Below are 27,493 nucleotides of genomic sequence, written 5' to 3'. Positions count from 1 at the left end.
TCCTCGGGGGCACCTGACCTGACCACAGGGTTTTTGGGACAGGTCAAGGCAAAATTTCTCCAACAAACAGCCATTTTGCAGAGCTGGCAACTGCCAGTTCCATAGGCAAAAGTGACTCAGCAGCCAACCCTCCGATAGGGGGACATCTGAGCTCTTCATAGACCAGTGGATGCAGATAACGACAGACAATTGGGTCATGAACACCATAAGATTGGGTCTTTTGTTGGAGTTCCTCTCCAGTCCCCCGAACCACTTTGTGCAATGCCCTGTCTCCCACAACAACATCAAAAGGGGTCTCATGGAAGAGGCCATCGCTCACCTCTGGGGATTAAGGCCATAGAGCCCATGCCAGACCTCCAGTGGGTACAGGGGTTTTACTCAATCCTCTTCATTGTACCAAAGTCTTTGGGGGGGATGGAGAGTGATCCTGGACTTAAAGAACCTAAATTCCCACTTGGTCTACAGGAGGTTCAAGATGAGTTCCCTCCAGTCCATCCTGGAGGGAATTCAGCCAGGGGACTTCATGGCATCAATAGACTTATCGGGGGCTTACCTCCACATCCCGATTCTGCCAGCACATCGCAGGTTCCTCAGGTTCTGTTATGCAGGCAGGCATCTCCAGGTTCTGTTATGCAGGCAGGCATCTCCAACACAAGGCCCTGGCCTTCGGTCTGGCTTCACGAAGGTCCTGGCAGCCCTCATAGCACACTTGAGAATAATACCAGTGTGATTACAACCTAGTAATTACAACCTACCTAGACATTCTGGTCCAGGCCTACTCTCTTCCCAGGGTGAGAGAGGACCTGGACATAAAAGTTCAGGCTCTACAGGAACATGGATTCCTGATCAATTACAAAAAGAGTCAGCTGGATCCCTCCACCGTCATCACTCACCTGGGGACGATCATTGAGTCCTGCTGAGGGGAGGTCTTCCTCTCACCAGACAGATGAGACAGGATAAGGGCCCTGATAGTTCAGATTTAATGGAACTTGAGGGTGCCCATAGCAATCTTTTCCACACTATTGGGCACTAAGGGCCGGTTTAGCTCAGGCTGGTAAGGCCTGTTATTAAGAACACAAAGCCTGCAATTACTGCAGGTTCGAGCCCGGCCCAAGGTTGACTCAGCCTTCCATCCTTTATAAGGTAGGTAAAATAAGGACCCAGATTGTTGGGGGGGCAATAAGTTGACTTTGTAAAAATATACAAATAGAATGAGACTATTGCCTTATACACTGTAAGCCGCCCTGAGTCTTCGGAGAAGGGCGGGGTATAAATGTAAAAAAAAAAAAAAAAAAGATGATTTCATGCATGGCCATAGTCCCTTGGGCCCGCTTACATGCTGGCAGCCTCCAATGGTTCATACTTCCTTATCAGAGGGAGAAACAATCCAACTCGCTGTCCAAGATCACAGTGTCCTTGCCGATCCTAAAGTGATTCCACTGGTGGGTATCCTTGGTCCTCGACAGGGGAAATATATTCAGGGAACCCACCTGGATAATACTCATGTCTGATGTGAGCCTCTACAGCTGGGGGATCACCTCCACATCAAAGTGGTGCAAGGCCGCTGGTCCCTGCAGGACCTCGCCAACAACATCAACTGATTGGCGTTGAGGGCGATTCACCTGGCTTTCCATCACTTTTGGGACTCCATACATGGGAGACGTGCTTATGCTGACCGACAATGTAGCAGCGAAAACTCATATCAACTGCCAGGGAGGAACCCACTCACAGCATCTCATGGAGATTAGGGAAGTGGGCGGAACTGAATATCCTCTCCCTCAAGGCGGAGCACATTGCAGGGACATCGAACACTCAGGCAGATTACCTGAGCAGGATTACCGTGGACAACACTGAATGATATTTCAGGACATATGTGACAGGTTCGGTCAGCCGACAGTAGACCTGTTCACATCACTGGCAAATTTCCAACTTCCTCACTTTTTCACAAGGTTTCCAACTCCAGGAATGGAGGGGACTAATGTCCTCCACTGCACTTGGCCTCCTGGACTTCTTTATGCATTCTTACTTCTCCCCCTGATATTGGGGGTGATTCAGAAGGTAATTTCAGATGAGGCAGAGGTTCTCCTGCCACCCCTCATTGTCCCAGGTGACTGTGGTTCGCGGACTTGGTCAGCCTTTCCACATCATGGCCCTGGAGAATCCCTCCAGAGAGGATCTCTTCAGCCAGGGAACACTTGGAGCCACAGTGGCTCCAACTGACCACCTGGCACTTGAAAGGATCCTCCTAAGGAGGGACAAGTACTCTGACAAGGTCATAAAAACTATCCAGGCAGCCAGGAGACCATTGACCTCCAGGATTTACAACACAACCTGGTTTGTCAGATGGTATACACTGCATCATGTCGCCCTTACTTCTGCTTCTGTTCTGCAGGTACTCTATTTCCTGCAAGACGGTCTGGACAAAGGGTTGTCTTATAGTACCATTCGATAGAGGTCATCACCTTAGCTACTGTACTGACAGGCGACCACCAGGGCCCTCTTATGTGCTACCCTGTCATCTGCAAGTTCATTTGTGGGGCAACTAAATTGAAACCACCCACTATACACAGATAACCCAACTTGGGAGGTGCCCAAAGTTTTGCACACCCTTAAAGAGCCACCCTTTGAGCCCCTACGGACAACAAGCCAAGATATTTGACTCTTAAAGTGGCATTCCTGGTGGCTGTAACATCAACTAGGTGCACATCCGAGATGGCAGCTCTTTCCATAAGAGTTGATTTCTGCATCTTTCATCCAGATACAGTGATCCTGAGACTCAATCCCTCCTTCATCCCCAAGGTGAACTCCTGGTTCCACAGGGCCCTGGAGGTTATCCTGCCAAACCTCTGTCCAGGGCCATCACATGCCCTGGAGAGACGTTGGCATACATTGGATGTAAGGAGGGCTCTCAAGATATATATCAAATGAACCATGTCCACCAGGAAATCTGAGGCTATGTTTGTCTCTTTCTAGCCAATATCGTTGGGCACCAAGGTGTCCTCTATGACCATCGGATGTTGGCTAAAGGCGTGTATCGCCAAAGCTTACCTAGTGCAGTCAACTCCTGTACCTAGACAAATAACTGCACACTCGACTAGATGTGCAGCTACCATCCCTGCGTGGTCGATGCAAGCTTCCCTGGAGGAGATTTGTAGGGCGGCCACCTGGACTACTCCCCCGCCTTTTATTCGCCATTATAAATTGGATGTATTTGTCTGCATGGAGGCATCCTTTGGCAGGAGGGTCTTACGATAGGTACATTTGGCCTTGGAGGCTCCAGACCCAATGGCTACCTGCCCTTAGGATAGCCAGGCTTTGGTATGTCCCATTCCTGGACTATTCCATAGCTACACTGGAGAAGGAGCATTGTCCACCTGAATGCCTCTTCTCAGTGGCTGTGAAATAGCCCAGCCCCGCCCTTGTGTGCATGGAGTCTGGAGCCAGCTGTCACTAATATTTTGAAAAGCCTCTCTTTCAGCTGCGACTTCACTGAAAAACTGGAGAGAGAGAGAGAGGCAAAAGGGCATGCATAAGAATTTACGATCTCTGGGCAGATCCGACTGTAGCAACCCATTCTGGACTATTTCGCAGCCACTGAGAAGAGGCATTCAGGTGAGACCATGCTCCTTCGCAGATCTAGCAGAACAGTTCGACCGTCCGATTCTGTATCTCTTCGCCTTTCTGACGAACACTCAGCTTCCCAGATTCTATGCGAGGTTCCAGCACCAGGGGCAAGGGGTAGATGCGCTGAGGTGCCCTTGGCCCAAGGGTCTCTTGTATGCCTTCTCTCCCCTTCCCCTGATCCCAGCCATAATCAGGAGGGTGCTGTTGGAGAAGGTGGAGGTCATGTTGGTAGCTTCTCACTGGCCCAGACAACCATTGTTTCGCTGACCTGGTCGGCCTGACAGTCGCCAGACCCTGGAAGATTCCCCCGGAGAGAATCTCTCTCAGCCAAGGTCCTATCATCCATCCAGAACCTCAGTGGATCCAGCTGACCATTTGGGAGTTGAGCAGAGACTTCTGAGACGGGAGAAGTTCTCCAATAGGGTCATACGGACGATCCAGGCGGCCTTCTACCACTCGCATTTATAATGCAACTTGGAAGACTTTCTGTGCGTGTGCTCATGGACACATAGATCCTACCTTGGTCCCAGTGGCAGTTGTACTGGAATTTTTGCAGGAGGGCCTGGAGAAGGGGCTATCCCCAAACAGGTCGCAGCTTAAGCCTTAGTTTTGAGGTTTGGGGACTCAGGCTCCCTCGCTCACCACCCATGGTGGTGAGCCTTCCTCAGGGGGGCTGCCAATTTAAAGTTCCTGACAGTACATCGCTACCCCACCTGGGACTTGACCAGGGTATTACAAGCCCTTACCAAGGCACCATTTGAGTCTTTAAGAGAGACCAGCTTATGTCTACTCTTGTGTAAGGTAGCTTTCCTTGTGGCCATCACATCTGCCAGATAGATTTCGGAGTTGGTGGCATTATCGGTGAGAAAGGACCTCTGTATTATTCATCTGAACAGATTTGTTCTGCAGTTGGACCCTGCCTTTCTTCCAAAGGTCAACTCCTTGTTTCACCGAGCACAGGAGTTGATCTTGCCTGATTTCTGTCCAGGGTCTCGGCACGCCTTAGAGCAGACAAGGCATACTCTGGTCCCTCCATATTTACATCTCAAGGATTGCTTCCATCAGCCATTAAATCTGGGCCGCAGGATGACACCTTCCACTTTGGCTAAGGGCATGTATTGCCCAAGTTTATGAGCTTCAGGGTGTCCTGGTGCCTCAAGGGATTACAGCGCATTCTACTAGAAGTGCCATCACAACAGCTGCCTTGGCTACCCAGGCTTCTGTAGAAGAGATTTGTCGGGGGGCGACATGGACATCCCCGTCACCATTCATCCGTCATTATAAATTCTTCTAATATGCTTCCACTGAGGTGGCCTTCGGCCGGCATATCCTGCAGCGGGTTGCATTAGGAGGTGAGGACTCAGGACCAGAACAGTTCCCACCCATAGGACTGCCAAGTTTTGGTAAGTCCCATCCTGGACTCTCCCGTCGATACTATGGAGAAGGGGCATTGGTCTTATCTGATACGCCCTTTCTCATGGTGATCAATGGGAGAGTACAGTCCCATCCGATAGACTGCCTGGTCCAGATTCCAGGGGGGACGATAGGTTTGTTTGTTTGGAGCCATATTTCAAGATTTGCTTTGTCTTCGTTGTCAATTGGGGAACATTACCAGGGAGGTGTGTCTTCAGAAATTCGACTCAGTCCACAGAGCTAAGAGCCTAGAACAATCCATCCTGGAGTCTCCCGTCAATCACCATGAGAAACGGTGTATCAAGTAAAACCAATGCCCCTTCCCAGTAATTTTTGCTGCATTCGAACCCAAACTTCTGGCAAAGCTTCCAATGTATAGTTTTGGCATTATTATTGCTATTAGTGCATATGGGTATTCTTAAAAGAAAACATGTTTTCTATATGTGCTAGCTTTTCATAGGCTGATAATGCTCATACAGAATTGCTATGCTAGATAATACTGTAGATAATACTGTAAGCAAAAACTTTATGAAATAATACAAATAGATGTTTGTTTATGCATGAGGCTTTCAGCAAGAAGTGGGCTTCCTGGATACAATTAAAATGTAAGATGAAATGTTATTACTATATAAACTCTGTTAAATCTTACTAGCACCATTAAGTTAACATTAGCAAGAAAATAGTGGCTGGCCCATAACTTCTTAATGACTCAATTCTTTCTCCCTGTTAAAAACAATCCACAAATATTTTCTTAAAAATACAAAAAGAAGATAACATTAATCATCTGGTTTAGTTCCTCAATAAAGAAAGATGATACTTAAGATTGTGACACTGTGGATTAGAGGAACTGTCTCATTATACTGTACAAGAGTCCTTACAAATGTTGAACAATTTTGTATATTGCTTTCATAATTACCATGTTATTAGCTTTTCAACTGTGGCTTTTTGTAAAAAAAAAAAAAACGCAGCCCGACAAAAAGAAGTGTAACTGAAGCTCTATTTAAGCAATACCTTCATATATAAACCTCAGCACAAGAAAAAATGATGAGCTGTTTTTTTTCTCACTGAGTCATTCAGGGGATACAACTGAGGAGCTGATTTTCAGAGGTATAACTCGATTTTAATATTTATATTTCTATTTTTAAAAATTGGTATTATTAATTATTGGCATTAGAATAAGTCTTTTAATGATTATTTTAATTTGTATATTGATGTTTTTTATATGCCTGTAAACCGCCCTGAGTCCTTTGGGAGATAGGGCGGTATATAAGTTTAAATAATAAATAAATAAATAATAAATAAAATTGTCTACAGCGGATATTTTTGCAGAAGATTTCTGCTGAAAAGAGTGTGTTATACCCTGTATCTGTAAACACTTTTTGTACTCTGGCTAGAGAAGAAAGGGTGACATCGAAGAGCTAATTTATATTCAGAGAGTGACTGGTTCCAGGTCACCTAGCTAGCTTCGTGCCTTGGGTGGAATTCAATCTCCCAGTTTACCTTAACAATTACAGATTGATGTTAAGTGTCCAAAACTGGGACTGGCAACTCTGATGTTAAGCAAAGCATCATTAAGCGGGAAATCATGGGATCATGACTATGCTTTCTTTTTGTCCACTTTCCAATTCTTTGAAGTTAAGTTTGCTTTATTGTCATTTCGTACAACGAAATTAAATGCCATCTTCAGTGTACGTTATAACTATAAAAATAAAACACAAACAAACTTCCTTCACTTTTATACAATTGAATTGAAAACCCAATACTGCATTAGTATTGCACTATAGAATGGAATGGAATAGAATAGAATAGAATAGAATAGAATAGAATAGAATAGAATAGAATAGAATAGAATAGAATAGAATAGAATAGAATAGAACCCTAGAGTCGGCAACGACTAGCACGTATGTGTGAGGGGAACCTTTACCTTTATACAATAGAATTCAATATAGTTACTGCCCTGAGATAGAAGCTGTTTTTCAGCCTATTTGTCCTTGTTTTTGTTATCCTGTACATCAGCCAGATGGTAAAAGTTCAAAAAAAGGGTGCCCAGGATGAGATGGATCCTTAAGAATGGATCCTTAAGAATGTTTTGAACTTTGACATTCACCCTCTAGAGTGCTGTCCTATCTGCCACTGTGCAATTAGCAAACCATACACAGGTGCAGTAAGTTAAAATACTGTCTATGGTGTAGCGGTAGAAAGTCACCAGCCGTTTTTCATTCAGTTGTTGCTTCCTGAGAAGTCTCAGGTAGGCCCTTTTGACCAGTGCTGGGCCCTTTTGACCAGTCTGCAATGTGAGTGCCCCAGGTCAGGTCCAGGTCAGGTCAGGTCCTCTTTTATGATAACACCCAAAAATTTAAAATTGGTCACTTGGTCCACTCGGTCTCCATTGATAAGCAAGGGCTGGATGTCTGATCTATTCCTTCTATAGTCCACTATAAACTCTTTAGTCTTATTATTGGTGTTAAGGACCAATATTATTGTCTCTACGCTACACTCTACACAACAACCAGTCCACCTCATTTCGACAGGCAGACTCATTCCCCCCAAAGATGATTCCCACCAGTGTTGTATCATCTGCAAATTTAGTAATGTGCAGTCATGCACATAAAGAGTATAGAGTAAAAGACTCAACATGCAACCCTGTGGTGTACCAGTGTTAAGAATAAGGGCTGAAGAGATATGATTACCTAATCTGATCCTCTGAGAGCAGCCAGACAGGAAATCCATAATCCATAATCCAAACTGAAATGTGAACCCTGGCACTATGATGATTAATAAAATGGGAAAAAATTAATGTTTATATTTACATTCACTTGAGAGGAAGGGATTACAAGAGAGTAACCAGGCATGTAATGTGGTATATCCATTAAAAAAATGTGGTGCTGGCACCCCAAGCCTACTCAGGGATGGAAGCTGTAAGCTGTTAGCACACTACGTAAACAGTCCAGCATATCCCCCATTGTGTTCGAGATACCTCTCTTGTAATCCCTTTATCTCTAATCTATCCACTCCGTAACAAGGGGGGGATGGACAGGTAAGGCACAGGACAGCACATCCTGATTGTAGAATCAATGATACGATTGAGATATGTTGCAAAGGTGATAAATCCAGGCATTGGTCATAAATTTTTTCAGTTGTAACTTTGAACTGTCAGTGAAAAAGGCAGTTGGGTAAGTGAGGTCTACCTATATACCACACTGGCTCCTCTAAGTGTTAACAAATATATTTAATAACAACCAATATTATAAGATTTTTGTTAAAATGTACAGAATTTTTAAAAGCGGAATTGTTTTGACTTTGAAAGACTGGGCGGATAGTTGTGACTCATAAAAATCAGCACAATACGTTGGATATTCACAAATATTTCCAATAATTTACTTCTTAGATATCATTATAATTACCTAATATTCATAAATATTTAAATAATTCAGAAGACAAATCTCAGCAAGATTCACATGGATAAGCTGAGATATCTTCACTGTTCACAACATTGACCAGGAATAAATAGTATGAAGAGTTCTTTGATGTAAGACAACATTCTGCCCTTATGCTGGGAGCTGTATGCTAGTTATGCACAAAAGATGTCTCCAAAGCAAATTCTTGTTAAGGTATATTTTAAGAGACTGCCAAGTGAACTCAACACAGCCACACAAATAAAAACTGACATTTGTTAGTTGAGTTGATGACAATAAACCAATGCTTATATTTATCTTTCCATATCCTACAATGTAAGGAAAACAAGAAATAGAAATGTGCCATTAGTTTTATGGATTTTTTTTAATATAGCACAATTGAGTATAATCAAATAATAATGTTATTAGAATACAAACACACACACACACGTAGCTATCTATTTTGAATACCTAACCCTGGAATTCAAACAATTTATACAAAGCAATGAGTATGTGTATATATATATGTAGGTCTTTGGTTATTCGGGTTTTCTCCCGCGTAAAATTGGAAGTGTCTTGGCGACGTTTCGACGAAGTCTCATTCGTCATCTTCAGGCTTCAGCTTCGTGCTTCTGGGAGCAATGTGTGATTGCAGCTGTTTCTTCCTTTTTAACTGCTAGTGGGGGTTTGAACTGATTGGGTGGGAGCTTGGCTGTGCTCTGATTGGATGTGGGTTTTTTTGTGCTCTGATTGGCTGGGGGTGTGTCCTGTTTGGGTGGGGGCTTGGTTGTGCTCAAATTAGTCTGAGTTGTAGGGGGATCTGAGCTGGTGAGCTGCACTGCTGCTGTTTGGCTTCGTGTTCGTGGTCGTGCTACATCTTCGTAGTGGGTGTCAGTCTGCTGCATGTATGGATTGGAGGGGTTTGAAATGGCTAATGTTGCAGCTGCGGTCTGGCTTCTGGTCCTTGGTCGTGCTTCCTGATCAGTGTGGGTTTGGGTGTGCTTTTTGGGTGGATGTGTGGTGGTGACATCCTGTGTGGACCTCGTGAGTGTGGGTCTGGTGTCATTCCTCGTGTTAGGGACACGTTTGTCAATAAGGGCAGGTTTCCAAATGGCTGGTAGGCGGGAGGTATCATCTCGTTTGTTCATGCTGTGTGGGCGTTTTTCTATCTCGATGGCTTCTCTGATTATTCTGTTGTTAAAGTGTTCAGTTTTGGCGATAGTTCTGGTCTTTTTAAAATCAATATCGTGTCCTGTGACTTTAAAGTGTTGGACCAGGGAAGAAGTTGGTTCCTCTTTTTTGAATGAGTTCTTGTGTTCTTCAATGCGTGCACTTATTCTTCTGTTGGTTTGTCCAATGTATGTGGTGGGGCAGGCGGTGCATGGGATTTCATATACTCCTTGATTTTCTAACTCAATTTTGTCTTTGGGGTTTCTTAGGATGGTGGATATTTTTTGGTTTGTGCAGAATGCTGTCTTGATGTTATGTTTGTGGAGGATCTTGCTGATTCTGTCTGTGGTGCCTTTTATATATGGGAGGAGGGCTGTGCCATTTTCTTGCTCTCTGTCTTGGGTTTTAGTGGGGGGTTAAAAACCCACATCCAATCAGAGCACAGGCAAGCTCCCACCCAATCAGTTCAAACCCCCACTAGCAGTTAAAAAGGAAGAAACAGCTGCAATCACACATTGCTCCCAGAAGCACGAAGCTGAAGCCTGAAGATGACGAATGAGACTTCGTCGAAACGTCGCCAAGACACTTCCAATTTTACGCGGGAGAAAACCCGAATAACCAAAGACCTACATACAAACACCCGCGAAAACCTCAGAAAACATATGGAGTATATATATATATATATATATATATATATATATATATATATAGAGAGAGAGAGAGAGAGAGAGAGAGAGAGAGAGAGAGAGTGCGTGTGTGTACACACACACACACACACACACACACACACTACATATACATATACATATATATATGAATATGTCTATGTAATATACATATATATATTGACCTACATACAAACACCCACGAAAACCTCAGAAAACATATAGGTAGGTAGGTAGTAGGTCTTGGCATATTTCTTTTCCCATGTAAGGTTGAGAGTATCTTGGCGATGTTTCTACGAAGTCTCACTCATCATCTTCAGGCTAGTGCTTTTGGCTTCGTGCTTGTGCGAGTAAAACATGGTCAGAGCTGCTGTCTCTCTATAAATACTGGGGGGAGGTGGGGAGTGTTGCTGTAAGCGGGTTGGTTGGCTGCGTGGTTGCATCTTGATTGGTAGATGGAGTGGGTGTTGGCAGATTAGTCGGCTGTTTTGTAGCATCCTATGTGGGTGTGGTCCTAGTTGTGTTCCCATTAGTCTTTTGTGTTTTAACGACCTGGTTAATGGGCTTCCTAGAAATGTCCTGAGTTCTGGGAATGTGACCTCCTGTAGTGGTAATGGGCTTCCTGGAAATGTCCTGAGTTCTGGGAATGTGACCTCCTGAGTCTTGTACTGTAACATCCTGGGTGGTAGGTTGTGTAGTTACATCCTGAGCTTTGGTGTTGTGGCCTCTGGAGTTCTGTGATGTGATATCTTGAGCAGATGGCTGTGATACAGCATCCCGGGTTTTGATTTGGCTCTGAGTCCGAGGTCTTGTGATATGTTCCTGGCATGTGTCAGCTTGCTTTGTGTGGGGATTGGAGGGGGATGCAGCAGCCGGTGGTGCCAGCATGGTCTGGCTTCTGGATGGTGGTTGTGTTTCATCTGTGGGATGAGTTTGGGTTTGAATCTGGTGAGGATGATTGGTGGTGGCGTCGTGTGTTATCCTGGGTCCGGTGTCAGTTTTTGTGGCTGGGACTCATTTGTTGACTAAGGCTAGTTTCCAGATGTCTGGTAGGCGGGAGGTGTCATCACGTTTGTTTATGTGGGGGTGTTTCTCTATTTCGATGGCTTCCATAATTATTCTCTTGTTGTAGTGTTCAGTTTTGGAGATTAATTTGGTTCCTTCAAAATCAATTTCATGTCCTGTGGTTTTAAGGTGCTGGAAGAGGGAGGAGGTTTTTTCTTCTTTTCTGACTGCATGTTTGTCTTCTGCGATGCATGCATTTATTCTCCTATTAGTTTGTCCAATGTATGTGGCTGGGCAGATTTTGCATGGTATTTCATAGACTCCTTGGTTTTCTAACTGGATATTGCCTTTGGGGTTTCTTAAGATGTTGGCTATTTTTTGGTCTGTGCAGAAGGCTATCTTGATGTTGTGTTTGTGGACAATTTTGCTGATTTTATCTGTGGTGCCTCTGATGTATGGGAGGAGGGCGATGCCGATGTCTTGTTGTGTGTCTTGGTTCTTGGGCGATGTCTCCCTTTGGATTAGGTTGATAATTGTGTTTCTTTGGAATCCGTTGGGAGATTAATACGTTTGTGAGAGTGTGTAATTCAGTTTTCAGGTGGTCTTTGTTGGCTAGGCATTTGGTTCTGGAGATGAGAGTCTTGGCTATAAAGTTGATCTGTGCAGGGTAGTGATGTGATTGTGCGTTTAAGTAGTAGTTGGTGTGTGTGTTTTTCTGGTAGATGATGTGTCCTAGGGAGCCGTTGGGTTTTTTGTAGATTAGGACGTCCAGAAAGGGGAGTTGGTTGTTAACTTCTATTTCCATAGTGAATTGTATTTTGGGGTGTAGGCTGTTGAGATGTGTGAGGAAGTTGTCCAGTTTCTCCTTTCCATGTGGCCAAATTACAAAAGTGTCATCTATGTATCTAAGCCAGAGTTTGGGTTTGGGTTCAGATTTATCTAAAGCGTTGGTTTCAAAGTATTCCATGTGTAGGTTTGTGATGATGGGTGAGAGGGGTGACCCCATGGGTGCTCCTTATATCTGTTTGTAACTTTGTCCATTGTGGATGAAGTATGTGTTGGTTAGGCAGTGGTTGGTCAGATCTAGGATGTGTTTGGGGGGATTGTATTTGTTTTGGATAGCTGTCAAGGCTTCTTTAATAGGCACTTTGGTGAAGAGTGATATGACATTGAAGCTCACGAGTAGGTTGCTGGGTTGTAGGTTTTGTTTATTGTTTCTATGAAATGGAATGAGTTTTGTATGTATGAGGTGATGGATTCTGCGTAGGGCTGAAGTTGTTTGGCAAGGAATTTGGCGAAATTTTCTAGAGGTGAGCCTATGAAGCTGACTATGGGTCTGAGTGGTGTTCCTTCTTTGTGTGTCTTGGGGAGGCCATAAAGCTTGGGGCATCTGGATGATTTCTCTCTGGGGATGATTCTTTGCTGGATCTCTTCACTGATGAGTGAAGAGATTGGATTTGGTGGTTTTTTCCAGGTAGGTGCTGGGGTCTGTGTTTAGAGGTTTGTAAAAGGGGTCTTACAACACAACCTACCACCCAGGATGTTACAGCACAAGACTCAGGAGGTCACATTCCCAGAACTCAGGACATTTCCAGGAAGCCCATTAACCAGGTCGTCAAAACACAAAAGACTAATGGGAACCAACCAGGACCACACCCACACAGGATGCTATGAAACAGCCAACTAATCTGCCAACACCCACTCCATCTACCAATCAAGATGCAACCACATAGCCAACCAACCCATTTACAGCAACACTCCCCACCTCCCCACCAGTATTTATAGAGAGATTGCAGCTCCGACCACGCTTTGCTCGCACAAGCATGAAGCCGAAAGCACCAGCCTGAAGATGATGAGTGAGACCTCGTCGAAACGTCACCAAGATACTCTCAACCTTATACGGGAAAAGACCCGAATATGCCAAGACCTACATACCTATACCCATGAAAACCTACAAAACAAATATATACATATACATATACATATACATACATACATACTGTTGTGTCTTGCCCGCTCTCACAGCAGCCGGGGCCTTCTTATCTGCTCCCGAACACGGAGGAATGTATGCCTCCCGGCCCCAGTCCTGGCTCCATGCCCAGACAAGTTGAAGAGGAGGGGGCACCTCCCGGTCCCAGCCCTGGCTCCATGCCCAGACAAGCTGCAGAGGAGGGAGCACCCCCCAGCCCTGGCTCCATGCCCAGGTAAACGGAGCAGCTAGACCCCTCCCCCTCCTCCACAGCATGTGAGCCTGAGGAAGGTTTATTTCCAACAGCTGCTGATTGGAGTGACCCTCGCATCAGAAGACTGGATAGGCGGAGGCAACAGAAGGAAGGGAGGGGCAGGCCTTAATGAGTGCTGAGTCATGGAGCCACACCCCATGGCCTATATAAAGGATCTGCTTTCTGGCAGTCTCTGAGTCAGGCAAAGTCGAACTTATCTTGCTGAAGTCACTTTCTGGTCTCCTGCCTGCTCTGAGGACTTTGCTAGGACTTTGGGCAGAGCTGCAGAGGCAAGCCTGATTCGGATTTCCCTGACCCGGCCGTCAGCGGAGGAGTGGGACACGACACATACATACATACATACATACATATTGCTTTGTATCAATTGTTTGCATTCCAGAGTTAAGTATTTAAGATGGGCAGCAATATAAATTTTCTAGATAAACTACTTAGAGTTTAACATAATGTATATTATTATTATTATTATTATTATTATTATTACTATTATTACTATTATTATTATTATCTTTGATGTATACTGTATACTCAAGAAAAATAAATTTGGGGGAAGCAAACTGGAAAGAGAGGAGGCAATGGAAGAAGCAACTAGACAGAGAAGGAAAAGAAAGAAAAGTCTTGTTTAGGCATTAGAAAAGATTAAGTTTGTTAGCCCCTGCCTGATAACAACTAATCTTCAGACTTACCTTCAGAAGTATCCATGCTTTTGCATCAACTCAGTCAGAAGCCATTTGTACTTTATCAGCAAGTGTAACATAATCCCCAAAATTTATAGATGGGAGGAAATATTAGTCTTCTCCTTGGATAGCTATAGTAACTTCAAACTTAGAATTTAATTTTAAAAAATCATGAAGCCCTTCTATTTATGTGATTTCAGTACAGGAATTCAGTACAGGACAATTGTGTTAAAGACATTTAGAAAAGTTGACTTCCTAATTAAGGGCAAAAAACAGAGAATAGATTAGGAAGAAAATATATCATACATAATGACGTGTCAGTGCAAAAAACAAACAAAATGCAAATATTGCTGCAACAATTCTGCAAGGGAAAAATTACCAAGAAATGCCATTATAAATGGTCTGCTTGTGATTGCAACTTCTTTAATGTTCCAACACAGTGAGAAAATATATTAGCATAAAAACCAGTATATTTCCTAGCTATGACAATATGCTGCAGGTCTGAGGATGGCATTTAATTGTTGCCTAAAGCATTGTGAAATAAATGTCATTTTTTAATTAGATGTAACAAAGTAGAACCATATTAAATGATTTGTTTATGAGAATTTTGCTTAAATGGTTGTCTTATTCTAGCCAGGCAAATTTTTCCTCTCAAGACTTTTAATTGGCGAGCATATTATTTAATGTATCCTATCACTTCCAGCTCCCTCCTGTGGCTCAGGCTTCCTACTCAGGACTGAAATTATTGCTGCCTTTTTTGGTGATATTCTGGAGTAAATATCATCATCCTACAAAGTCATATTTATATATAATAATATAAATCTTCTAGAAAAGCATAGAGCTACCACGTTTTAGGTAGATAATGTAGATCTCTTGAGAGGAAAAGAAACAATGAATAAGCCTCTTTGTGTGATAATGTTAAATTAATTTTTGCATATTCATCACCTACCTCTTTAAAAGTATCTTGCTTTTATAGTGGCTGATTTTCTCACAAATTGATGTCAAAGGGAAATTTATGGTCCCCTAAGCAAAGTTTGTTAAGAACCAATTATTCTTTCAAGGAAACCTGGAAGTTTGATTATCTTTACCAGCATGATTCCTTTTCATTCGCCAATGTGCACTAAGAAAGACTTGAAATGTACATTTGCCTTTATTTTTATGGTTTATCCTGGCATGTGATTAATATTCTATGCTGAATAAACAGCTCTAAATAAAATTAATCTTAAACCTCTTCATTTCTTGATTGTTATTACTTTCTTACACTGACATCATTCATAATGTAAATGTAAAAGTATAAACACAGGAACAATGAGGATATCTGCATGACATTGTATAATTATATCATATTCAGTTATGACACATTTTGAAACATCTAAGTAATGACTTTCCTTATTGATTATATTCATTATTATGCAAGGTAATATTCTTGCAACTTTCCTTTGTATTCCCTGCCATGACTTTCCCAGATATATATAGCCCTTGATATGTGATTTTCAGGGTCCTCTAATCTATAAAAAATTAACAAGAATATAAAGATGGAGATGGGGAAAAATGTTTCACTGTTGAATGCAATTTCATAGTAGATACTGGAATTTGTGCAGATTGTTATATAAAAATACTAGCTGAATACCTGTGCTCCACTACGAAACTATGTGATCGGGGTTGATAAAGCAACACTTACAGCTTGAAAATTAATCAGCCTCTCCTCTCCCCTTCTCTCCCTCAGTCTTGCCCCACAGAAGCCTCCCATATCCTATCCCCTGCTTGCTGCTGTGAAACTAAAACTCCTCTCCTTGTGTTTTGCATTTGGAACAGATTTCTTTTCAGGTGGGGAGGGGAAATAGAACTTCTTAGCAGCAGAGGGCTGTTTGGAAAGTGAAACAGTATTTGCTGTGTGAGCAAGAAGGAGACAGAAAGGAGCTGGCCATGGCTTAGCTCAACTGTAAAGCTTGCTGCTGTGAAAGTAAAACTGAAAGTCAAACTCCTCTCCTCTGCTTGTGTTTTGCATTTGGAACAGATTTCTTTTCAGGTGGGGAGGAGGAGTAGAACTCCTTAGCATCAGAGTGTGTTAATAATAATATAGGATATACTAATGTTCTGATGGTCATTTTGAAAAATCCTTTCTTAGTGAGCAAGTAGAAGCCAAGAGGAACATATGTGACAAATTTCAACTTTGTAGGCTTTATGGTTCTGGAGATTTTGTGATGATGCTTGAGTAGTATTTTGCTTTTATATATATACAAAAAGCACGATATGTATAAGAAGCACGAAGCTGAAGCCTGAAGATGACGAATGAGACTTCGTCGAAACGTCGCCAAGACACTTCCAATTTTACACGGGAGAAAACCCGAATAACCAAAGATCTACATATATATATATATATATATACACACACACACACTAGGGGTGAAATCTAAAAATTTTCCCTACTGGTTCTGTGGGCGTGGCTTAATTGGTGGGCATGGCTTGATGGTCAGATGGCTGGGTGGGTGTGGCCAATAACAATAAATAATAAAAATAATAAACAAAGTATAAAAAACAATAAGAGTACCAAAAACCAACTTTCACACTTTACACACACACAACACAACACAACTGACTCACACACAATGTAAAAGCAGCTGCACTTCACACTTCACACAGCCACAAAAAGCTCAAAAACCAACTTTCACACTTTACACACACACAACACAACTGACACACACACACACACACACACAATACCACATACAGCTTTCTGAGAATTTGTGTGTTTATGTAGTTAGAGTGAAACACTACAGAAACACCAAATCTCAGAAAGCTGCACTTTTATTTTATTATTAAGGTTTGTGGACTTCAATTCCCAGAGTTCTTCAGCCAGCAAAGCCAGCCAGCATTAGTTACTCAGTGATGAAATAGATTAGCTAAGTTTAGATTAATTCTGTCTGGTGCTGAAAGTGAAACTGGGGCTTTCGGGCTGGGAAAAAAGCCATGAGGTCGATCAGTAATCAAGTGAGTGCCTTAGACTCTCTTAAAAGGAGGTTTTTTTTAAGGTTCTGCTGATGAGGAACTCAGGTGAGATCCCCAGAGTAACCATTAAAAAATTTTTTTTAAAAAGTTTAAAGGCTCTGCCAATCTCAGCTGAGGGGCGGAATCCTCAAAGGCTTTTTTTTTTAACTTTTAAAGGCATGTTTCGGCTGAAGCAAAACCTTCTTTTAAAAGTAAAAAAAAAACCCTCTGCTGATGGTGTGGCTCAGCAGAGACGGGGGGCGGGGCCAGGGATTTTTGCGACCGGTCCTCCGAACCAGCAGCCGCCATCGCTACCGGATCGTGCGAGCCAGTCCGAACCGGGAGCATTTGACCCCTGATATATACATAAAAAGTATAGCCCTTGGCTACATTACCACTAAGGTCAATTTAGACCCTAACAAAAACAGGTTGTTGCTTTCCAAAAAGGCTGTTCAACTAGCTCATACTATCAGGAAATCATGCCCAATTGTTAGGGACATTGGCAGTTAAGTATGTTTTGTCTTTGGTGTGACTCCTCTTCACTCAAATAAAAATAAAGCCAAGAGAGATAAAATGGAAAATGTTTTCAAGTTAAATATATGAATTGAGATTAAAAAAAATTGGTTTCAGGTTTCATTTTTCATTGAAATACGGAGAATAGTTATGGTATTCTTTTTAAATATTACCAAAGAATGATACAACAAGCAAAATATTAAACTGGCTCAGTTTTTTCTTGTTTGGCAGTAGTCAGTGACAATGTAAACAAGTGAGATAGTTTGAACAATATATCTGGCAATCCAGCAATCAACATTTAGAAGATTCACTGCTATGTAAAGCAAATAGCCATAAAAAAAAAGTAGGAAAACAGGGAAAAAGTAAGAAACTTTAAAGCTCACATTTCCATTCTAACACTGGCAGAAAACAATGTTCAAACGGAAGAGTTGAAATTGATGGAGGGTGAAACTTTGAAGGAATTTTAAAACAGAGAAGATCAGAATGATGATTTCAGTATTATGGAGAATGGAAGCAGGAGATTCGCTATTTTGTTTTATTTATTTTATTTTATTTATATCACAGTACATTTATATCTTCCAGCTTAATCAGATTCCAAAGATTTACAGCACAGGGGGTGGGGGGGGAAGTAAGAATTAAAAGCAACAGTGACAACATAATGCAATATTCTGTTTGCTTATGTATAACCTACCTTCATTAATTTCATAAATAATTAAAGACTGTAATTATGACAGTTGCCCACATATTAACATACGTCACAACCCTCAGTTGGAGAAGCATGGATACACTTATTTCATGCGATCATATGCTATTGAAGTGAACTTTAGAGAATTAATAGAATGTACAATGCACTGGATTTATAACATTTTAATTTTTTATAGAATATTTGTAGCCCAAGATTGAACTGTGCGGTCCCTGGTGCTCTCTGTTGAAGATGTTCCCTAATTAGGTAATGAAACATATGCAAGAAATGTATGACTGCTCAGTGAGCACCACATTTTAATTTTTTTCTAAAAATCACATTCATTCTCTTCCTAGTTTTAGTTATTATTTATATGAATTGCTTGTTAAGTTGATACCTGGCAATGCACCGTAGAAGAAATATACAATTTAAAAATAGAAGAAAATCACAGTAATAAAAGTCAAATTAATTATTAAAATAACAACACAAAATATATTGCTAGTCAATAATGTCCTAATGCAGTAATAAGCAAACACTCTGGGTTCCATGGTGAGAGTCGATGGATGATAGGGTCTGATCAAAATTCCCAATGATGTTAGGTTCACAGGTGCCTTTTTTCCCATTGGGAAAGGGAAGCGGTAAGTATGAGGTTTTTGTATCCTCTGGAATATCCTGTCTCACAATTTCTTCAACACTGGTTCTTTTCTCGTTTTTTCACTTCTCTCTCTTTCTCTTTTTCTGATAAATCAACATCTGCCAGCAAATTCAATTCCCCCTCTCTAGTGCATCCCTTATTGCTACCCAAGAGTTGCAGGATTTGCTTTGCAAGCAACATCAGCTTTCCTTACACCTGAAGGCAATCCTACTGTAGATTTATATAACCCTGCTGTAGATGATGTTTACTCATATTAGGAAAATGTCTGCCATTACTTTGCAGCACTTAGCCTGTTCCACTGATAAATATCAAATACCAGCAATGGGCTGGTGTAGCACCGCATCTGAATTGAGGTTAGTCTTAATCTTGTGGCTTCCTGCATTTTGCTACCATTACTTATTTCCTTCTTCCTTGTGCCTGACCCATACTCTCTGTTATTTACTGAAAAATTAAATGATCATCTTCTGACCATACAGTATTGAGGCACATGGCTAGGGAAATCAGTTCATTTTTTTCTCCTCCCCTTTTCAGATGATAGGCCAATTTTACAGAATATTAATAAAGTCATTTTTTAAAACAGGAAAAGATCAATTTAAAGTTCTATTTTAAAATTAAACTTTTTTTTAATCACACAAAACCTTTCCCCAGTAGAAGAGGAAAAAAATATAGAGTAGATATAATGACACATAGCACTGACAGACTCAATAATGATCCAGTTCTACAGAGGAATTATTGAGTCTGTCATCTGCACCTCTATAACTGTCTGGTTTGGTTCTGCAACCCAACAAGACAGACACAAACTTCAGAGGATCATTAGAATTGGAGAAAAAAAATTACTACCAAACTGCCTTCCATTGAGGACCTGTATACTGCATGAGTCAAAAAGAGGGCTATGAAAATATCTACAGACCCCTCACATCCTGGACATAAACTGTTTCAACTCCTACCCTCAAAACAACACTATAGAGCACTGCACAACAGAACAATTAGACACAAGAACAGTTTTTTCCCAAACGTCATTACTCTGCTAAACGAATAATTCCCCCAACACTGTCCAACTATTTACTAAATCTGCACTTCTATTAATCTTCTCATCGTTCCCATCACCCATCTCCTTCCACTTATGACTGTATGACTGTAACTTTGTTGCTTGTATCTTTACGATTTATATTGATATTGATTGGTTCCTGATTGCTTATTTGTACCCTATGACTATCATTAAGTGTTGTACCTTAGAATTCTTGATGATCTTTTCTTTTATGTACACTGAGAACATATGCACCAAGACAAATTCCTTGTGTGTCCAATCACACTTGGCCAATAAAAAAAAAATATAATCTATCTTACAATGACCTCCAAAAGAAAGGGGGAAAAAACATAAGACTCTGGGACTTTTTTCCAACATTAATAAACAGAAAACCTCTTTTTCCCCAGAAGTCCAGGAACGCTGTTCCTTAGACTCAGTCCTTAGCTTCTTGCCTTACCTTTTCCTAAAGAACTGCTTGCAATTTTCAAAAGAACAAAAGCATTTTTACACGGAAAGGAAGGAACACAGGCAAATCCCTGTTTCTGCAACATACTTAAGTAAGCATCTCTCCTTTCACCAAGAAGATCCTGCTTGAGGCAGAAGGATATATCTTCCCTGTCTCTGAAGTATTTATTTCTATGAATAACAACACAACAGCTAGTTAAAAAGGAAAGACGGGGGTTTGTTAATAAATTCACCTGGAAGGAATGGGATGCTTATTTTAAATTTGCATAAAGATGTAAGAAGACTGGTCTTTTGTAATGTATAATCCCCTCTCTTCTACATTACATATTTAAGCAATGCATATTTTGCTGGAACGAATGTAATTGGTATGACTGCAGCCTGGAAGGTAAGAGGTAAAAAAAGATAAGCCTAGTTTTTTCACCACTGTATCATAAATTGAAGCGTCAAACTTAATGAACTATATTTTGTCATCAATAACAGTGAAGTGTCACAGTTTTGGGAATATTGACTTCAGAGATGACTTTGACTTTATTGTTAAAATAAAAGCATCATGATAAGTTGCTTATATCCAGTTGTATATCCCACTAGAAGCTTCTGGTGACAAACATGCAGTGTAATTCTTTTTAATATAGTTGACTTTTGTGGTGCTTATATTGAAAGACAAAGACAAGCCGAAGAGACACTCTGGTTCCGATACAACCCAGAATTGGGTCAAATTTCTTATTGATTGATCAAGATAGTAGAAATTTTGGTTCTTGTTCTGTCAGCTATTTGTTCTGAAATGAAAATGAAATGAAAAATTGATATTCTTGAAATGTTTTGGATTGCTCTTAAAACATACTTTGTTCCTTGATGTGATAACTGATTAGCTATAAGACAAACTGAAGGCTCAGTTTGTAAATTCAAGAAATTCTCATGTTATCTAATTCAGACATGGCTCTAAGATCAGCTGTACTTCTTCTGTTTTCCCCATCCCTTTCTAACTATCTTGCATCCTCAAGAACTTTGAAATCTTGAAAGTTTGCAACAACCTTCAGCTGGCGATATGCATTTTACATTTTCTCCCTTATGGCAGAATACAGCAAATCTTGCTTTTTAAAGAGTGTAATTTAAGCTCCAGTAATGTATGGAAGTATAACATGTTTTTCATCAAATACTTCCTAATATAGAAATCAGTCAGTCATGAAATCTAATAATACTGGAATTCATTGAAAGGATAATGTCATTAGAAACATGCTTGGTAGGCATTTTCTCCATCATATGAATAGTATCAGTAGTCACTAATTCTGAGAGATAATGTTACTAGTATGTCCTGATCGTATTAAGCGATTTTTAAAATTTCAAGATAATCATTTTATTAATAATTCATTTTAATTCAGCTTCAAGCACGGGTCAGTCATTTTCAAATGGAGTATGCTAGGGGACTGATGTTATTCCTTAGAAGCCAGTTTTATGCCCTGTTGAGTAGTAGCCCATGGAACTACTGGGAGAGACTATCAAAAGCCTTGGAATGCTTTGACATCAATATGCAGATAACTTGGCAGCTCTTTCTTTTTCATCTAATTACTAGGGAAGTTGCTAATACTCTAGATCAGCATTTGATATTGTATGATCAGAGCCAAGTTAATCTATGGAGGCAAAAAGCAGAATGAAAATGGCATCACCTCCAGCTGACAAATGTTATTAAAAGTCATAAACTTTTGTGAGTTGAAGCTCATTTTATCAAACGCATGGTGGCTAGATTGATGTAGGATTTAAATTGGATGGTGGGGGGGAGCAGGTTGGCTATATAGATGTAAATTTCATGAGAGACAGTTTAAGTACTTTAGTAAGTTAAGAATTATAATGTATTAAATCCTGTTGCATTGAGCCATGGTGGCACAGTGGTTAGAATGCAGTACTGCAAGCTACTTCTGCTGACTGCTGGCTGCAGTTCGGCAGTTCAATTCTCACTGGCTCAAGGTTGACTCAGCCTTCCATCCTTCCAAGATGCATAAAATGAGTACCACAATATGCTGACTCTGTAAACTGCTTAGAGAAGGCTATAAAGCACTGTGAAGTGGTATATAAGTCTAAGTGTTATTGCTATTGCTATTGCAGTTTGTGAAATATCTGAGATTTTCTGAGTATCTGATGATTGTAATGGACCAGATGAGAGATAATGCTTTGAAATTTAATCCAGATAAAATGGAAATTATTTAGTCAGGAAATGGACATAGAATACAATTTCAGTATGTTTGGGATAGAGTAGTATTCTTACTGAAAATAAGTGTCAACCAAAGATGATATGGTCAGACTTGGTTATGGTAGCAGTTATAGATTGACTAGCTACACTTAAATTGGATTAATAAAGTATACTTTTGATTATCTATTCATTCATCCAGATGCCTAATCCATCTATGATTTCATAGAATATCAGTTATGTAACTCTAATTGCAAGAAAATTCCTTTCTTTTGAAGAGGCTGTCTTTTGCGTCTGCCTGATTTATAGTTTTTATTTAGGTATTCATATAATTTATTTTAATATATTTTCAGCTTGGTTTTTGTTTTGTCTGTTAACTAAAGTAAATTTTATAACAATTCCAAATATTGCACATATGCAGCAGAACAAGAGGGCAGTCTTCCAGGAATGGAGTTGAATGTCCCTAGCTTACAATTGTTACAGAACAATTTGGCAAAATTTCTCTGTAGAAACAATTGTCATATGTTTCATGTACATGGGCACCCTCGCATTCCATTGAGTTTATTGGAAATTATGCCCAGAGAGCTGGAAATCAAACCAAATGTGTTTTATGTGTAGGATAATGTTATTTCCAACTCATTCACTTAAGTTTTTGTTTGCACTTTGATTGCAGGAATGACTTGTCAAGCCAGAACATCATACACAGAAGATGAAGTTCTCTGGGGTCATCGTTTTTTCCCTGTTATTTCCTTAGAAGAAGGATTTTTCAAAGTAGACTACTCCCAATTTCATGCAACCTTTGAAGTTCCTACTCCACCTTACAGTGTGAAAGAACAGGAAGAAATGCTGCTTATGTCCTCCCCTTTAATAGCACCAGCTGTAGGTAACAGTAAAGAAAGGAATAATTCTATAGAATGTCTAGATGGCCTTGATGACATTGGTACAAAGATACCCTCCAAACTACAGAAAATGACTGGAAGGGAAGACTTTCCTAAAAAACTGTTGAGAATGAGTTCTACTACTTCAGAAAAAGCCTATAGCATGGGGGATCTTCCTATGAAACTTCAGCGAATAAGTTCTGTCCCTGGAAACTCAGAGGAGAAACTGATATCTAAGACCACAAAAATGTTATCAGACCCTATGAGCCAATCTATGGCAGACTTGCCACCAAAACTTCAAAAGCTATCCGGAGGAGGAGGAGGCGGCAGAATGGAGGGAAACCTTCCCCCAAAGCTGAGGAAAATGAATTCCGATCGATTTACATAACAGGAACAAACTTTTTAGGCATTACTTGAATTGCCATTATATCTAATTGGGGGCAGAAAAGCAAACAGATTTAAATAATATTTGGTGACTGGGTTTCTTTACAGCTACATGTACTCTGGGATAATACTCTTCCCTTTTAAAGACTGATGAAATCTACAATAAAAGATCTGAAGTTCAGCTTAGGGTCAATTTGAAAGCTAATAAGCTAATACTATTTGGCATGTAGTATCATCACAAGCATGCAATAATAGTGTGCAAATTTTGCATATAGTTTTATGGCATGGTTCTTATTATATTTATACTGTATATTCTGGGGAAAATGTAAATGGAGTGTTAATTCTCCTATATTTCTTAAGCTTTGATTAATAAGTACAAACAAAAGTGAGCTACTAACAGGGCAGAATATAATTTATAAGGGCACAAAATCCAGCAAAAGATGAACATTTCAGGCATGAGCATGTGCCCATTGCATCCTCCATTTCCTTCAAAAAAGATGGGGAGTTTTCTGCTGAAACATCTCCCACTCACTCAGTAGCAGCAGCAGGTCTCATGAGAGTAAGGAAATGTGCAGGAGAAGGCTATACATAAATAAAAAGCTGAATCAGATCTTTGGTTAATCTTTAAATACATATTTAATTACTTTCCAGTCAATACAGTTAAATGTGTATATTGGCTGAATCATGCCCATTTTTTTTTCCTGGTGTAAATTGTGATGTTTTCTTCAGACAGTTACAGTGCATGTTTTCTTTGTTTAAATAAGGCTATAGCTATTAAGAATTCTGAACACCAAAACTTTTAAGCCTTAAGCTTTTTTTCTTGCTTTAACACTTTCCCCAGTTTATTTTACTCTATCTTTTCTTTACCTAAAAGACAATTCTGGTTAGAAGCAGGCAAAATTACATGGCAGGCAGAGTTCTATTTTAGGCAGAGGTCATAAAATCAAGAAATTTGTTGTGATACATGCTTGTTTCATTTTCATTAAAAATAAGTATGAAATAAAGTTCAACATGGGAATATTTTCTTGGTTTATTATACTGATGGCTTTCTCTGATATGTCATACATTAAGTAAATTCCTTTCTTCATATTAATTATTTATATCCATATTCATCCTACAGTAAAGTTAGGTTCACATAACCCAGGGCCTCAAAAGCTTACTGTAAAAGATGTGTAATCCCTTGTGAAGCTCTTTTTTGGAAATCTGTGAGTGCAGATAGGTTCAGAGCTATTCATAGCTTCTTAGAAACCAAAGACCTCGGGAGTAGTCGTCTCAATAGTTATTATAAAGTTCCTGATTATTGGAAATTAACTTGCAGATTATTTTATGACAGTAGCATTAGTTAGGGTCTGCTGTAGCTTCATTAATGAAAAGAGGTGTTTTTTTTCTCCACAGTACAAGCAGCCTAATCATCGATGCAGTCTTGCCTAAGTCTGCCTTAGCTGTACAAAGGCAAATATAGACAAATTATAACAGTACCTACTATGCATGATCAGAAATAGACCAAGCATCTTTAGTGCCCTTCTATTAGGTCTATGGACTGTTTCCAACAGATGTACAAAAAGGATTAAAAGGTGCATTTGCAGCCCAAGGTTGCAATTCCCTTGCAAAATAGGAAAACAGATCATGGTAAAAGGCACAAATCAGTTAAAAGGGCCATACACTTGTAACTCAGAGCAGGCAGTTCTACTGTCGTTCCATTATTATGCTACTCGTTCTTGCTTCTGCATGCCACTGAATCAACCAAAATGATATTAAATAATCAGGAAGAAATAATGATAATTCTACAATATAAATAGCCAAATGATTTAGAGATTCTTGGCTAGAGGCACATCTACATCCTGTACCTTGTTTTCCAAGGTTATTTCCAGCTATTAGATGTATGTAGAGCCATCCAAATGTAACTTATACTCAAAGGCATTCAGAAGCCACTACAGTGGATTAATGAAGAAGGGAAGCCTTATAACCACCTTCATCAGAATTAAACTGTAAGGATCAGTGAGATGGGGTGGGGGAGACTTGCAGGTATAATTTAGCAGTAAAAATGCAAGCTTTCTCTTTTTTTGGCTATTTTAGCCAACACAGATTTAGAATCCTTATGATTCTTTTGTGAAATTCCTATAACAGTCTATAAGAGTACCAAAAAACCCCATAAATATATAAGTACAATCTCACTGCACAAAATCAAGAGCCACAGTCCTAATAATAGAATTACTGATTATAGTAATCATAGTAACCCATATATATATATACAGTATATATACAGCCTATAATAATTTTGTTTACAGTGTGCTACACACACAAGACATCAGGGATCAAGGAGTATCGTTGCCAGAGGTGCCTGTAGGGTAGGAAAATGTTTAACACACAATCCAGTTGGCTTAATTATGGAAATTGTGTTACATGCTACAGGAAAGGATGAATAAATACCATGGGGAAAATTTCTTCTAAGTAAGCTAAAACCAAGCATCCAAAGCAATGACGATCGATCAACCTCAGAGCAGAACCACTCTCATTGTGTAACACAAAACTTTCAGCAAGGACCCAAGATACTTTAGGTGATTCCAAGGGCTTGTGTGCTCTCAGAAGGGTATTTGTCTTTTTTCCTTTTCTGTTAGAAACTTTTGGAGTTCCCTGCAATGTGCCATAATTTGAAATAGGGAACTGTTCACCGAAAAAGAAAAGTCCAAAATTCCCTTGAGTTGTGCTGTTTTTAGACTTTCTAACTTGGAGTCTTGGATTGAATTACAGTTCTGCAACCAGCTTAATCAGTTAATGCCTGGAAGGTGGAAATCTGGCCTTAGACCTTTTTTCTTTTGCCATGAAGCAAAGCCAGAAGGGAAAAAATGCACAAATGCAGAAAACAATGAAACCTGCACCATTCCAGCATTTGAATCACAAATATTAACAATTGAAGCTTTCACGAGCTGTATCAATCCAATGGGGCCAAGCTTCTGAGCTAATAAGCCATGACTAATTATCTGGTATACTGACATTTCACCAGCAACAATGGCTGGTATCTTCTGAGGTAAAGTGATCACAGGCAACTGAGCAGAAACTGACAAGAGCTCTTGTATTTGTAACAGAATTAATCTCTAATTGGATAATGTCACTGGAAAACCAGTTTCTGATTGGTTCTTTATACAAATGAATTTGCAATTGATCTGATTTTAACAAGTTCCAAAGGGACTAAGTTTTTTTATTGGTCTGTCTGAAACCAGCTACTGATTATTATTATTATTTCAGGTAAGACCGCTGAAGATTCTATAAAGTGTGGTTAATCAAGGGCTTTTTTTTTTTAGGGTGACATAAAACTGGACACCAGGTTTTGTTAACATTCAGACTTTCTTGTTAATGTTGGAGTGTTTATAAATCTCAATAGCTTCTCTCTCTGTAATTGTGCATGACAATTTGACATGATTACTAATACTTGTGTGTCTTTAAATTGAATCTATGCCCATTATGTAGCAGTGGGTGTTCAGCTACCACTGATTTTCAAGTTGTAATATTTCTCATGTTCTTTTAGTTTA

General features: G+C 40.1%; 1 protein-coding gene across 1 annotated transcript in view; it reads left to right on the top strand.

Annotated features, from left to right (window-relative positions):
• The window catches only part of KCNJ3 (potassium inwardly rectifying channel subfamily J member 3), a 154,008-nt gene extending 130,041 nt beyond the window's left edge, over positions 1 to 23,967 (top strand). The window contains exon 3 of the mRNA XM_058192627.1: positions 23,375 to 23,967. Coding sequence (XP_058048610.1) covers positions 23,375 to 23,967 — 593 coding nt within the window. The remainder of the gene's footprint in view (positions 1 to 23,374) is intronic.
• The last annotated feature ends 3,526 nt before the right edge of the window (positions 23,968 to 27,493 follow it).

The sequence above is a fragment of the Ahaetulla prasina genome, chromosome 1 (assembly GCF_028640845.1).
Source record: "Ahaetulla prasina isolate Xishuangbanna chromosome 1, ASM2864084v1, whole genome shotgun sequence".
Lineage (NCBI taxonomy): Eukaryota > Metazoa > Chordata > Lepidosauria > Squamata > Colubridae > Ahaetulla > Ahaetulla prasina.
The sequence above is the reverse complement of the archived record's forward strand: the minus strand, read 5'-3'. Positions and strand labels throughout refer to the sequence as shown.